The sequence below is a fragment of the Myotis davidii genome, unplaced genomic scaffold (assembly GCF_000327345.1).
Source record: "Myotis davidii unplaced genomic scaffold, ASM32734v1 scaffold616, whole genome shotgun sequence".
Classification (NCBI taxonomy): domain Eukaryota; kingdom Metazoa; phylum Chordata; class Mammalia; order Chiroptera; family Vespertilionidae; genus Myotis; species Myotis davidii.
In genome coordinates, this window is record NW_006291965.1 from 1995392 (window position 1) to 2009596 (window position 14205).

Below are 14205 nucleotides of genomic sequence, written 5' to 3' on the forward strand. Positions count from 1 at the left end.
CCTCTTCCACAAAATACCGACTTCTGCGCATGGGCCACGAAGTTTCAACTGCACTGTACGTGTGCCCGTGCACGTGGTATTTTGTGGAAGAGCCACACTAAGGGGTCAAAGAGCCGCATGTGGCTCATGAGCCGCGGTTTGCCGACCACTGGCGTAGGATGTCAGTTGCACATCCTTAGCAGTGCCATGGAAGCGGAAGAGGCTCCTGCCACTGCCGCTGGGCTGGCCGGCCGTAAGCTCAGCTTCTGGGTGAGCGGGGCTCACGTTGTGGGAGCGCACTGACCACCAGGGGGAAGCTCCTGTGCTGAGTGTCTGCTCCTTGGTGGTCAGTGCGTGTCATAGCGACCGGTCGTTCTGCCATTTGGTCGATTTACGTATTAGCCTTTTATTATATAGGATGGTGCAAAACTGAATGCTTTCCTCCTAAGATCAGGCAAAAGGCAAAAATGCCTAAACTTACCATTCTTATTCAACACAGTGATGAAAGTTTTAGCCAGTGCATAAGGGAAAAAAAAATTAATAAAAATAAAAGGCATACAAATCAGAAAGGATGAAATAAAGCTGTCCTCATTTGTAGATGGCATCAATGCCTATGTAGGAAATGCCAAGGAATCTATTAGAGGGTTAGAGAAAGATATAGACAGGAAGATATGGAAGAAGCCTGGACAATATTGCTCAATGGTTTGAGCACTGACCGATAAACTAGGAGGTCATGGTTCGATACCAGATGAGGGCACATGCCTGGGTTGCAGGCTTGATCAGTAGGGGGTGTGCAGGAGGCAGCTGATCAATGATTCTCATCACTGATGTTTCTCTCTCTGAAATCAAAAATATATTAAAGAAAAAAATGTGTTATTTAAGCTTTCAGAGTAATCAGTAGAATAGGTTTAGAATATATAACTTTAGAAAAAATAGATTAAGAAAATCTTGATCAATAGAAATAAAATAGAAAGGTGCACAGGAGGAATCAAACCATGCAAAGCAAGTAGTAAACAGTAAATGTGAATTGGCTAAACTCCTTTACTATATGAAGCCCACTATATATTATTTATAGTAAATAAAATGAATCAAAACATGATCTAGAAAGAACAAAATAATAATGCTTTAAAATCTAGGAAGCAAAAACTAATATAATTTAAAATAAATAGATAAATCTACACTCATAGGTATTGACACTTTAAAATTGAATAAATCAGAAAAATAAAAAAATAAGTAGGACATTTGTGTAAATATAATTATAGTAAGCCTATTCTAACATATATCTCCAGACCTAAAGACAAACTACACATTCTTTTAAATTATACATACAACATGTATAAAATGAAATATAAAAGTCCAAAGAGGTCTTAAACAATTGTAAATTAAGTTATCAAGACCACATTTATTGCCAGGCCAGTGTGGCTCAGTGGTTGAGCATTGACCTACGAACCAAGAGGTCACGGTTGAACTCCTGGTCAGGGTACGTGCCTGGGTTGTGGACATGTTTGGAGGTTCTTCAAAAAATTAAAAATAGAACTAGCATGATCTAGCAATTCCACTTCTGGGTATTTATCTGAAGAAAACAAAAATACCTAACTTAAAAAAATACATATGTACTTCCATGTTCATTGCACTATTATTTCTAATAGCCAAGATATGGAAACAGAAAACTAAGTGTTTCATCAATGGATAAATGGAAAAAGAAAATGTAAAATATACACAATGGAATATTATGCAGTCATAAAAAAGAAGTAAACCCTGACCTAACCAGTTTGGCTCAGTGGATAGAGAGTCGGCCTGTGTACTGGAGGGTTCCGGGTTCGATTCCAGTCAAGGGCATGTACCTTGGTTGTGGGCACATCCCCAGTAGGGGGTGTGCAAGAGGCAGCTGATTAATGTTTCTCTCATCGATGTTTCTAACTCTCTATCCCTCTTCCCTCCTCTCTGTAAAAAATCAGTAAAATATATTTTTAAAAAAAGAAGAAGTAAATCCTGTCACTTGCAACAACATGGATGAAACCTGAGGGCGATTCAAAGTGAAATAAGCTCATAGATACATAGAATAGATTGGGAGTTGCCAGAGGTGGGAGGTGTTAATGGGTGGGTGAAATGGGTGATGGAGGATCAGAAGGTACAAACATCCAGTTAAAAAGATTTGTAATTATGTACAGTAGGAATGTTAACTAGACTTATTGTGTGATAATTTCACAACATATACAAATATCAAATCATTATGTTGTATACCTAAAACTAATATAATGCTATTTTTTAAAAAAAAGAGTGAAAGAGAAAGGAACAATAAAAAGCTGACAATTCTAAAAATAAGAGAAAAAAAAATCCCAGAGACTCTTAGAACAAGGAAATGTCAAGTATAGAAGACATCACATAGAACGTAATTACTCCAGCACTACCTCCTACTCAATGTCCCTACACCCTACCCATACACATACCTTGAGCACATAACACTGGCAGCCAAAGCTTCTGCCATGAAAATCTGAGGTTTATTCTCTAGGGAAATAAACGAAAGAAGCCTTGGAGTTGAAGATAAAGGCACAGAAAAAGGGGTGAGGCTGAATATCTACCCCTAAGACAGATAATTTAAAATTCAGTTGTTGAATGATCCTAGAAAATAGAATCCCACTTACATTTGCGGATCTATTAGCTAAAAACCCCACTTTCTTGCCCAACATTCTAAAGTAATTTTGCCATGAAGCCCTACCCATGAAAAAGAATTTGTAATCAGCTTTTTAATGCCCTACTCTTGATATAAACAAAATAAATTCCTTATATTTTATTTTTTGCTATTAAGGTAACTGAATCCAATTTTATCATTACCCTAGTAAAAAACAAAACAAAAAAACTTCAGCCACCCAGCTACAAAGATGATAATGCGTATCTATGATTAGTTTTGAGCAATTTTTCCTAACTATCCTCTGTGCAATGGTTATACTTCCAAATATTAGTTTTCCTCATAGATTATAAGAAATAGAGAATAAGGAAGATGTTGGACAATTCCCAAACAAAAGGTGATCCCAAAATCCAGACCCGAACACAAACTTTAGGGCAAATTCGTATAATAAAAATTTCAATACAAAATCTTACATGTTTATCTTTCCGTTCTATAACATCTTGCTTTTGTTTGCATTTTTGAGATGTCTCCTTAATATCTGTTGCCTGTAAGATTGAACCAGAAGGGGAGAGATTTTAAAAACTCAAGCAAAATGAATTATGTGCTTCAGCCATCCAAATATTAAGTTATGTAGGTTAACAACCCACAATGCTTTTCCATGATTTCTTTCAAACCAAATACACCATTATCACCCCAAAAAATACGTTATCTGCAAATCTATAGGAGGTTATTCCTATTGATATTAAAAACAACTGTAGCAATATGGAGACATGTTTTTTTAGTCTCTTTACATTTATTTTCTTATGTTCTTTCATCTGATGCTAAAAACAACCCTATAGGATAGCAGAGTCCATAGTTTAAACCATTCTGATAGGACTATTACTTGAATCCTCTAATAATTAATCACATTTTGTTTCCTCTTTTTATATCTTGATATAAAGTAGCAACCTTCCAACAGTGATAATTAGAACGTTGCAAGCCCTATGATGGTACAATTTCTAGTTAAACTTAAGGAACCAACACTACATGTCTTGCAAAATATTTTTTTGTATGTGCAAGTCCAAAATTGAGCCAGGAAAGTACCTTCGCTTTGATTTGAGCCTCCAAATTGTGACGCTGCATTTCTATTTCTTCAATTCGACGTGTTATAGGAATCTGCCCATCTTTAAGTTTTCTTACTTCGTCCTTTACTCGGTCACGAGCTAGTTTTACTTCTTCATATTCCTGACGAACATTTTCATATTCCTTGCAATTATTAAAAGCAAAACAAAACAAAAGTTAATGCACTACTAGCTTAAACTAACACATATACTAACATCAAGGTAGAAGCAGAAACTGAATCTATGAAAAGACTGTTTTGATATCCATTTGACAGGTTTATTTATATAACATTTGCCCTCTGAAATAAACTTCAGAAATGGTGAATACAAACATAATGATTTACTAAGGTTTTGAAACTCATTGAACATTTATCTCCATCAGTAGTTTGGACTCTGATATCCATCTCTTCCTATTTCGGATATCCTAATGGCTAGAAAAAATGAGGTTCTCAGTCTCTCAATAGAGAAGGGATACAGGAATGTACAAAGAAGCAAAAGAAACTCAGTTATGAAAAATAAAAATGAAAAAAGTGTAAGACAAAAGAAAAGTGAGTAAAAAAATAAAAGAAAAAGAAACATGCAGGTGAAAATGATGCTTGTCATGTCACAGGAATTAATAAAAATAAATGGAGCACTACAATGAAGTTAAAAAGAGAAAAGAATGTCAGTAAACATTAGAGTAAAGCAAAAAAAAAAATGAAAAAAGACTGATGCCAATATTAGAAAATAAAAGAGAAACTGAAGACTTCGTAAAGCAAAGATAAAATGCAAGAGTACTAATAGATATAGAAAAATGTAATTAAAATGTGTGAAAGGATGTAAAAGTTTAATAATGGAATTATGAGACAGGGTAGGGTGAAGTAACAGCAGGGGGAGAGAGGGACAAAAATAGAGGCACATATTTTTCCAATCTAGTAACAATTATTTCCATTCTAACCCTGGAACAAACATTATAGAACTTTCTTATTCCTCTTCACCCACTGTAAAGGAATGCATGAGGGAATTGAATCTTTAGCTCAAACTGCAGTCATAAATAATAAAATACACATCTCACAGTGATTAGAAACAGTAGCCTCAGTAAATTTTTGAGGCATGTGAGTCAAAGACTACAGCTTATGTCCTTCAGCTATGTGTCTACAGCTGAATTTGATATTAATCACACACTCCAAGTAAATTTTTAGTGACCGGAGGCCACTCAAGAACTTAATTTTTACGTGTGTAAACATTTTTATGTCATTACCATTTTATAAAAAAAACTATCTGTTAAGGACAAAATTTTGGAAGAAATCCCAGATTTTTTCTGAGTCCTTAGACCTAGTAAACTGTTATTTGTTATTATTTTAATAACATAGCACACAGCTATATAACACAGAGACAGATACATTTTATTATATATTATAAAGCAAAAATGAACAAAAGCACCTAATTGGAATTTTAGTCCTCCTTTCTAACTTTTCTTCTACTTCAAGAATCACTATTTTTGGCTCTAATAACTAAGAACTTACCACCCATGGCCTTTTAGCTTCAAGCATCTCAATCAAATCTAAATGTCGTTTACGTTCATAGAACCTCTCCACATCTTGTTTGTATCTTTCATTCCTCTGAACCATTTTCTCTAGATATTCCGTTTTCTCTTTGCATGAGGTCTATAAGAAATACTTGTTTAAACTATTAGTTTAACTGGGAAAAGACAACAGGTCAAGTTTTTAATAAAAAATGTATAATATTAACAAAATTTTACAGTAAAGAATTCCACAGAAGTTCTAAAAACTATGTAAAACAGCCCTAGCCAGTTTTGCTCAGTGGCAGCCTGCAGACCAGAGTCCCAGGTTCTAGTCTGGTCAGAGGCACGTACCTTGGTTGCAGGCTCCTCTCTAGCCCAGGCCCTGGTTGGGGTATGTGCAGGAGGCAACCAATCAATGTCTCTCTCACATCAATGTTTCTGTCTTTTCCTCTCTCGTCCACTCTCACTAAAAATCAATGAAAAAAATATCCTCGGGTGAGGATTACCAAACAAAACAACAACAAAACCCAAAAAACTATGGAAAACATGCACATGTAAGCTCTGGTCTAGGCACTATAATTTATTAGTCATGTGACTCCGAGGAAACCCTGCCACCTCACTGAGCCTGGACTCTTCTCGCTTAAAGAGAAAAAAGTTAACTGCCTCATTCATGTCAAGGGTAGAAGCAGCTCACTTGCTTTGGGTAAAAGCTCATAAACTGTAATGCGATATACAAATAAAAATATTAATGTTATGAACACCCATAACTTAAGGACTTAGAAATGAGAAGGAAAGCTACTGCAAAATAATAAATACAAAGATGTACTTAGAATTTAGTATAAAATATGCTTTTTCCTTTCACATGACAGTAGGTAATTTCAGGGAGTGTTTCAGATGGGAATATTAGATTGTTTGATGTGGAGATGGTAAAAAGATATCTGAAGGTAAAATAATTACAAATCCTTTGCTCATTCACTCTGAATGAGTGTAATAATAAAAATAATACTAAATTATAACAAAAACATATGATAAAGTATAGACAGTTACAGTACAAGAAAAAGCATTTATAAGGTATCTTATTAAAAAAACTTACAGAATTATTTGTTTCTGAGCTGTAAGAAATGATTCATTAAATAAAACACCTTTACAAACAATATGCAAAAAGAGACATTTTAATTGTTTTATTAAAGGTGAAAAAAATCAACACTTCTACTAAATGTATAGTTTTCTTACAAAGTCTATCCTCATACAACTGAAATATCAGAACTGGCTGAATAGAGACACTATATTAAAAACTGTATGGTATTTGCTGCACTATCCAAAGCCTTACATAATGCCTGGCACATAGTAGGTTTTTAATAAATATTAAATGAGTAAGAGAATAATACTGAAACTCCTGAAAGACAAAAATACTTTGTAATACTATTATTAGTTCCTTAGAAATTCAATAACATATATTTGATGAACTGATAGTCAAAAACTTCAAACTTTACATTTATCAAATCTATTCTCACTTTAAAAAAATATATATTTTATTGATTTTTTACAGAGAGGAAGGGAGAGGGATAGAGAGTTAGAAACATCGATGAGAGAGAAACATCGATCAGCTGCCTCCTGCACACCCTCAACTGGGGATGTGCCTGCAACCAAGGTACATGCCCTTGACCGGAATCGAACCTGGGAGCTTTCAGTCCGCAGGCCGACGCTCTATCCACTGAGCCAAGCCAGTTAGGGCATATTCTCACTTTTTGTCACTTAATTTAATTAATGTTAGCAATACAAACCTGCATAAAAAAAATCACAAATATATGAATTTACTCAATGGTTCAGCACTCACTTTCCCACATTTTGAGACATAGAAATCAAAGAGGGGCAATTAAAATGAGTTGTCCATTTATAAATACCTCTAGTTGTTTTTCTTTCTCCCTGAAGTTTTTGAGTTCACAGTGATATCTATGCATTTCTGGAGGACCAATTGACTTCTCAGTAGCTTCAAGTAGTTCAATTTTACTGAGTTTTGCAAATTCTCCAACTTTATCCTAGAGCACAAAACTTAAATATCAGCAACTATTATCATCTATAAATATCTCCAAAATATTTTTCACTAAATGATCACATTTGTCAAGATGAAATAAAAGAAAAAATATTTATTTTTGAGATGTGTTCTTAATATAAACTGTGTCCTTTCATATATTATTCTTTAAAATAATAGAAATAAACTTAGGGTATAAACTATCATCTTTTTGAGAACCTGTAAAAAATTTCTGTGAACACCTTCTTATACTCTACACAAGAATAAACTCAAAATGGATTAAAGATTTAAATGTTGAACTCAAAACCATAAAAATCCCAGAAGAAAATATAGGCAGTAAAATCTTGGACATTTCTTGTAGCAACATTTTTTTGATATATCTCCTCTGGCAAGGGAAACAAAAGAAAAACAAATGGAACTAAATCAAACTAAAAAGTTTTTGCACAGCAAAAGAAACCATCAACAAAATGAAAAGATAACCCACTGAATGGAAGAACATATTCAATGATAACATATGATAAGGGCTTAATATCCAAAATTTATAAGGAACTTATAAAACTCAACCAAAAAAACAAAAACAAAAAAACAATCCAAGTAAAAATGGGCAAAGGACCTGAATAGACATTTCTCCAAAGAGGACATACAGAAGGCCAATAGACGTATGAAAAGATGCTCAATATCACTAATAATCAGAGAAATGAAAATTAAAACTACACTGATATATCACCTCACACCTATCAGAATGGCTTTCAATCAACAAACAAGTGTTGGCGAGGATGTGGAGAAAAGGGAACCTTCTTGCACTGGTGAGAATGCAGGCTGGTGCAGGCACTGTGGAAAGCAGTATGGAGCTACCACAAAAAATTAAAAATCAAACTGCTTTTTTGACCCAGCTACTCCACTTCAGGGAATATACCCGAAGAACCTGAAACACTAATTTGAAGGAATATATGCACACTTAGTTCATTGCAGCGTTATTTATAACAGCCAAGATTTGGAAGCAGCCTAAGTGGCCATCAGTAGATGAGTGGATAAAAAAATTTGTGGTACATTTACACAATGGAATATTACTTGGCCATAAAAAAGGAATTCTTACCTTCTGCAACAAGATGACTGGACCTAGAGATTATTATGCTAAGTGAAACAAACCAGAGAAAGACAAGTACCATATGATTTCACTTATATGTGGAATCTAATAAATTAACAAACAAAATAGAAATAGACTCATAGACACAGAGAAGAGACAGACAGCTATCAGAGGGGGAGTGAATTGGGAGGCTGGCAAAAAAAGGTGAAGAGATTAAGAAACAAATAAAAAAACACCCAAACTCATAGACACAGGCAACAGTATGGTGATTACCAGAGGGAAAGGGGTGGGGGAGGAGGTAAAAGAGGGGAAACGGGGGGATAAATGGTGATGGAAGGAGACTTGACTTGGGTTTGTGAACGCACAATATAATATACAGATGACGTATTATAGAATTGTACCCCTTGAAACCTATACTATTTTATTAACCAATGTCACCCCAATAAACTAAATAAAAATTAAAAAATTCTATGTCAATATCTCCAGTTTCAAAAGTTTATATACATACAATAAACAGTTTGGGATAAGAGAAAATAGTCAAAATGATCATCTACCACACATCAATTGGAATGTTAGAAGTTAAAAAAAGAGGCAATTTTAAACATCCACTTTTGGAAATCATCTGACATCAGCTGATAAACGCTTTCAAATTTTAATTTTTACTTGATATAGACACATAAACAAATCATCACTGTTTTTCAAGAAAAACTGAACTATAATTTTTTATAGTTACTATTACCAGGCAGCAGTCAAAGATAAAGTTAAAAGGCATCTCACTTTAACATTTAATATGCATTAGCAAGAAGTTTTATTTTTACTAAAAAAACCCCCCCAAAATATATAAAGGTGTTACAAGGCATGCCTAAAAATTTAAGAGTTTTAGTTTATCAAATATTTTATATAAAACCAATGATTAAGTTATTAACAAAAATTAACAAATGGAAGCCCACAGTAATTCAAGCTACTCCTTGTACTTGAAAATAATACAACTTTATTTCCTGTACAATACTCCATAACTTAGACTATTTATTAATTGAAATTTTCCAAATTACTAGAAATTAATAAGATTATACCTTAAAACAGTGATTTTCAATCAGTGTGCCCCACTGGTGTACTGTAAGAATTTTTAAACATGTAATACCTGACTATTTAAGTCAGGGGCACTTACCTCTTTCCCCCTACCTATGTCAGCGGTTCTCAACCTGTGGGTCGCGACCCGGGGGGGAGGGGGGGGGTCTAAGACCATTGGAAAACACATATATAATTACATATTGTTTTTGTGATTAATCACTATGCTTTAATTATGTTCAATTTGTAACAATGAAAATACATCCTGCATATCAGATATTTACATTACGATTCATAACAGTAGCAAAATTACAGTTATGAAGTAGCAACAAAAATAATTTTATGGTTGGGGGTCACCACAACATGAGGAACTGTATTAAAGGGTCACGGCATTAGGAAGGTTGAGAACCACTGCCCTAGATTGTCAAAAAAATGACAACAGCCAACACAATAGCTGTACGGTGTGAATGAATCAAAATTTTATCTATTTTTGTTGTTAGATTGGCAAAAAATATATTTTTTGGTGTGCTGCAGAATTTTAGTAAAGTTTATGTGTGCCTTGAGATGAAAACGGTGGGAAGTAGCTGCTGTAAGAGACAAGATGCTACCTTTCTTACAAAGAATTATTAGCATCAGACTGCTATGCTCAGTTTAAATAGTAATCTTTACAATATCCCTAGAAAAGTACTTACATTCTTATACAGCATAAAAAGGAAACATTATATACAAAGCTTTCCCATCTTTACATTTAATTCTCCCATACCTGAGGTAGAAACTGGCAAAGATTGCCCACTTGAATATTTAAGGCTGCAACTTGCTCTTCTACTACTTTCTGGGTTGTTGATTTTTTGTTGATGAACCAAAAGGACTGATTTTTTGCCACATCAATCTCACGAGTAATTACAAGATTTCCAGAACTCCTGAATCTAATTAAAAAAATAATTTTAAAATATTTATATTCAAAATACATGTATTATTTCAGAAATAAAATTTCCAAAATACTCTTGCACCAAAGGCTGCCGAACACGGTTATTATAATAATTTTTATTTCTTTTGATATTTTGGCCCATCTAGAGAAGAAAACTCTGACATTTTATTAGTATTAACACATGATTTAGTACTCTTTTCAACATTCAACATTATTTAAACTTAAAATAAAATTGAAATAAATTCCAATACTAATTCCCAAACACTGCCAGAGGATTCATATATCTGAAGTTATTTATCCTTTAATCATTATGCTATTCTCCAATTAGATGTATTGATTGCAATTCAAAATGGGTTGGTATATAAAAACATGTAACAACCTTGAAAGTCCCTCTACGTGGCAAATGTACAAGTGAAACCAATTCTTGCATATGCATTTCCAAACATCAAAACTAGCCTGTCCATGGCTTCTCCTCATTATGTACGCCACTATGAATTCAGAGGGGACTATATCACATGAATATACAGGGACATTAAATGACAAAGAACCTGAAAGAAGGGTATTTTCTTATTTCTTGCTTTTAGGAGTACTACTGCACCACACTTCCCATCTATTCATTCATCTTCTTCACTGGGAACCAGCAGCATGTGGTAGAAAGATAAATCATTGGTATCCAATAGCTATATGACAATTTATAAATGTTGTATATACAAATTATACTATAATCAGGACTCAAATAGTAAGATTTTAGGACTTAAAAAAATGTTGTTTTAAACTTTCACTTCCAGAAGAATGAATAATAGAGTTTTTAAATCATCTTGCTACAAACACAACAAAAATTGATAGATAAAATACTAAAATATCTTCATAAATGCACTTATGAGTTAGCATGAAAAAAATGAATTCTGATCAAAATCCCAAGTAGGAACACAGAAGTGAAAAAAATGAAGTGGGTTTTCACCCTAAGGGCATTTGGCAAAAGAGTAATCTTGCACATTCATTTTCATGAGCTTACAGGGAAGGGATGTTGCAGATACAGCCCAGAGCTTTTACAAAGGTAGACAGTCTAATAAAAACCATCCCCCAAAGGCTATACACCCTCAGCGTAAGCGCAAATTGGAAACACTCCTTCACTACCACACGGGCAGCAAGGTAAATTGTCTGTCTTAAACTATGGCCTGAATTGTGAAACAAGCAAAAAAACCTCCCTCAAAAGTTACTAACAAGTCAGTCTCAAACAGAGATGCATCTTGAAGTTAAATGACATACCTACGGAGGTTAAAAACCCTCAAACTGAAAATTCTGTATATAGTGACCATGGATTAAAAGTGTCCAATGGTCTGTGATAAAAGTTAATAAAAATTCCCTCTGTAGGAATCTACCTGTATTCTCAAAGAATTAACAGATAAAGTTCAAAGATAAAGGAGCATCTCACTGGTTCACTGGAAACACACACACACACACCCCTCAAAGCATCAAGAGTAAGAACTAGCAGAAATAGTAGAAAGTAGAATTATATTGGAATTAATGAACTCCAAAATAAAATACATATTTACTGTATTTTTTAACAATATATTTTATTGATTTTTTACAGAAAGAAAGGAAGAGGGATAGAGAGTTAGAAACATTGATGAGAGAGAAATCTCAGCTGCCTCCTGCACACCCGCTACTGGGGATGTGCCTGCAACCAAGGTACATGCCCTTGACTGGAATCGAACCCGGGACCTTTCAGTCCGCAGGCCGACACTCTATCAACTGAGCCAAACCGGTTAAGACTAGGTTTACTGTATTTTAAGAAAATATTGAAAATATAAGCAGTAAACAAGAAGATTTGAGAAACAAACAAACAAAAAACCCCCACAAAACCCAAAGAGAAATGGATCTAGAATGCTACACAAAGATATAAAAAGAAAAATGTGAAAGCTATTAAGAGACATGGATGACTGAGACTGAGTAAGAAAGTCTAACATCTGTTTAATGAGTTCTAGAAGTGAGGGAAGACAGCATGGGGCATAGGCAATATTTGAAGATTTTATAAAAAGATAAATTTTCCAAATCACAGGCTGAAGAATCTCATTATATCCCAAACAAAATAAATAAAAATTAAACCCACCCCTAAATATATAATGTAAAACTACAAAATACCAAAAACATATAATTTCAAAAACCTCCTGACAAAAAGAGAATTACTATCAAAGAAACTACAATTAGGCTCATATCAGAAGACAATAAAATTATACTTTGCATGGGCTAAGAAAGAACCTATCAATGTAAAATTTTATATCTAACAAATACAGCTTTCAAGATAGAGCAAAATTACATCATTTTCAGACAAAAACTAAGTGTTTCACTAACAGTGGTTCTCAACCTTCCTAATGCCGTGACCCTTTAATACAGTTCCTCATGTTGTGGTGACCCCCAACCATAAAATTATTTTCGTTGCTACTTCATAACTGTAATTTTGCTACTGTTATGAATTGTAATGCAAATATCTGATATGCAGAATGTATTTTCATTGTTCGTGACCCACAGGTTGAGAACCGCTGAACTAGAAGATCCTCATTAAAATAAATTTTAAAGTATGCCCTTTAGCAGAAAGAGATCCCAAAGGGAAGAACAAAAATGCAAGAAAGAATGAAAGACAAGGCAAAGAGAAAATGTGTGTGGTAATTCAAGACAAACACAAACAGTATAAACTAATAATAGATATGTCTTTGAAGGGTTTAATAAGACAGAATTAAAATAGCATAAGTTCATAGATATTATTAAAATAAAAGTATTTCATGATCTTATTCAGTAGGAAGATAAAGATACTTAATTAACATTAGTCTCTAATTAAAGTTATTAAGGGACTTCCAGTCAAGATGGCAGAGTAGGCAAAAGGTGTGCTCACGTCCTCCCATGGCCACACCAAAATTACCAAACAACCATCAGTGACACCTGAAGACCAGCTAAAAAGAAGTCCCATAACCATAACGAAGGATATAAAAAAGAAGCCACAAAGAAAGACTAGTAGGAGGGATGGAGACATGATGTGGCAATTAACTATCTTGGCTGTAGAGATTCCACCTGAGGAGCAAATAGGGTCCCAGTTCCACACTCAGATCCTCAACCTGGGGCATCAGTGCCAGGAAGAGAAGTCTCCATAATAGCTGGCTGTGAAACCAACATGGATTGCATCTGAGTGAGACAGAGATCTACTGGAGTCCCAGGCCTTCCTCTTGTGGAGCCCATGAACAGACTTGCTCACTCACAGACTGACTTGCTCTGCAGTCCAGTGAGGGGCAGCAGCTTGAAGAGCACCAGGAACATTATGGGGAGAAACAAAACTGACTGGCTTCAGGGAGAGGGCCAGAAGTGGGCATAGGAGTAAGGGTACATCTTTCCTAGGATGTAAATGCTGGCAGATGCCATTACTCCTCTGTTAACCCCTTCTCCGCCCAGCCAGCAAGTCCAGGCAGGCACCAAATCTGTGATCTCCATTAATCTGGCTAACACCATTTTCCCTGCCTGGTGATTCCCTAAGACCACAGCCCAACTCAAGCACCAGCCCAAGCCACTTCCAACAGCTCTTCCACCTATGCATCTGGCCTTGGCTAGTGTTGCACTTTCCTAAAATCTCTCAAAGGCCTCCAAACCCCAAATAGGCAAGAGCTGGATTCAGTGTGTCCTGTGCCTCTTACTAAATTAGTGGTTCTCAACCTTGGCTGCACATTAGAATCACCTGGGAATCTTTTTTTTTTTTTAAGTATATTTTACATATTGATTTTTCACAGAGAGGAAGGGAGAGGGATAGAGAGTTAGAAACATCGATGAGAGACAAACATCGATCAGCTGCCTCCTGCACACCTCATACTGGAGATGTGCCCGCAACCAAG

General features: G+C 34.9%; 1 protein-coding gene across 1 annotated transcript in view; it reads right to left on the reverse strand.

Moving 5' to 3' along the window:
* The window catches only part of SMC5 (structural maintenance of chromosomes 5), an 80359-nt gene that overhangs the window by 43933 nt on the left and 22221 nt on the right, over positions 1-14205 (reverse strand). Inside the window, exons 4-8 of the mRNA XM_015565009.1 lie at positions 10163-10325; positions 7117-7251; positions 5214-5354; positions 3692-3853; positions 3082-3153 (exon numbers count right to left, since the gene is read on the reverse strand). Of these exons, the coding sequence (XP_015420495.1) occupies positions 3082-3153; positions 3692-3853; positions 5214-5354; positions 7117-7251; positions 10163-10325 (673 nt within the window). The remainder of the gene's footprint in view (positions 1-3081; positions 3154-3691; positions 3854-5213; positions 5355-7116; positions 7252-10162; positions 10326-14205) is intronic.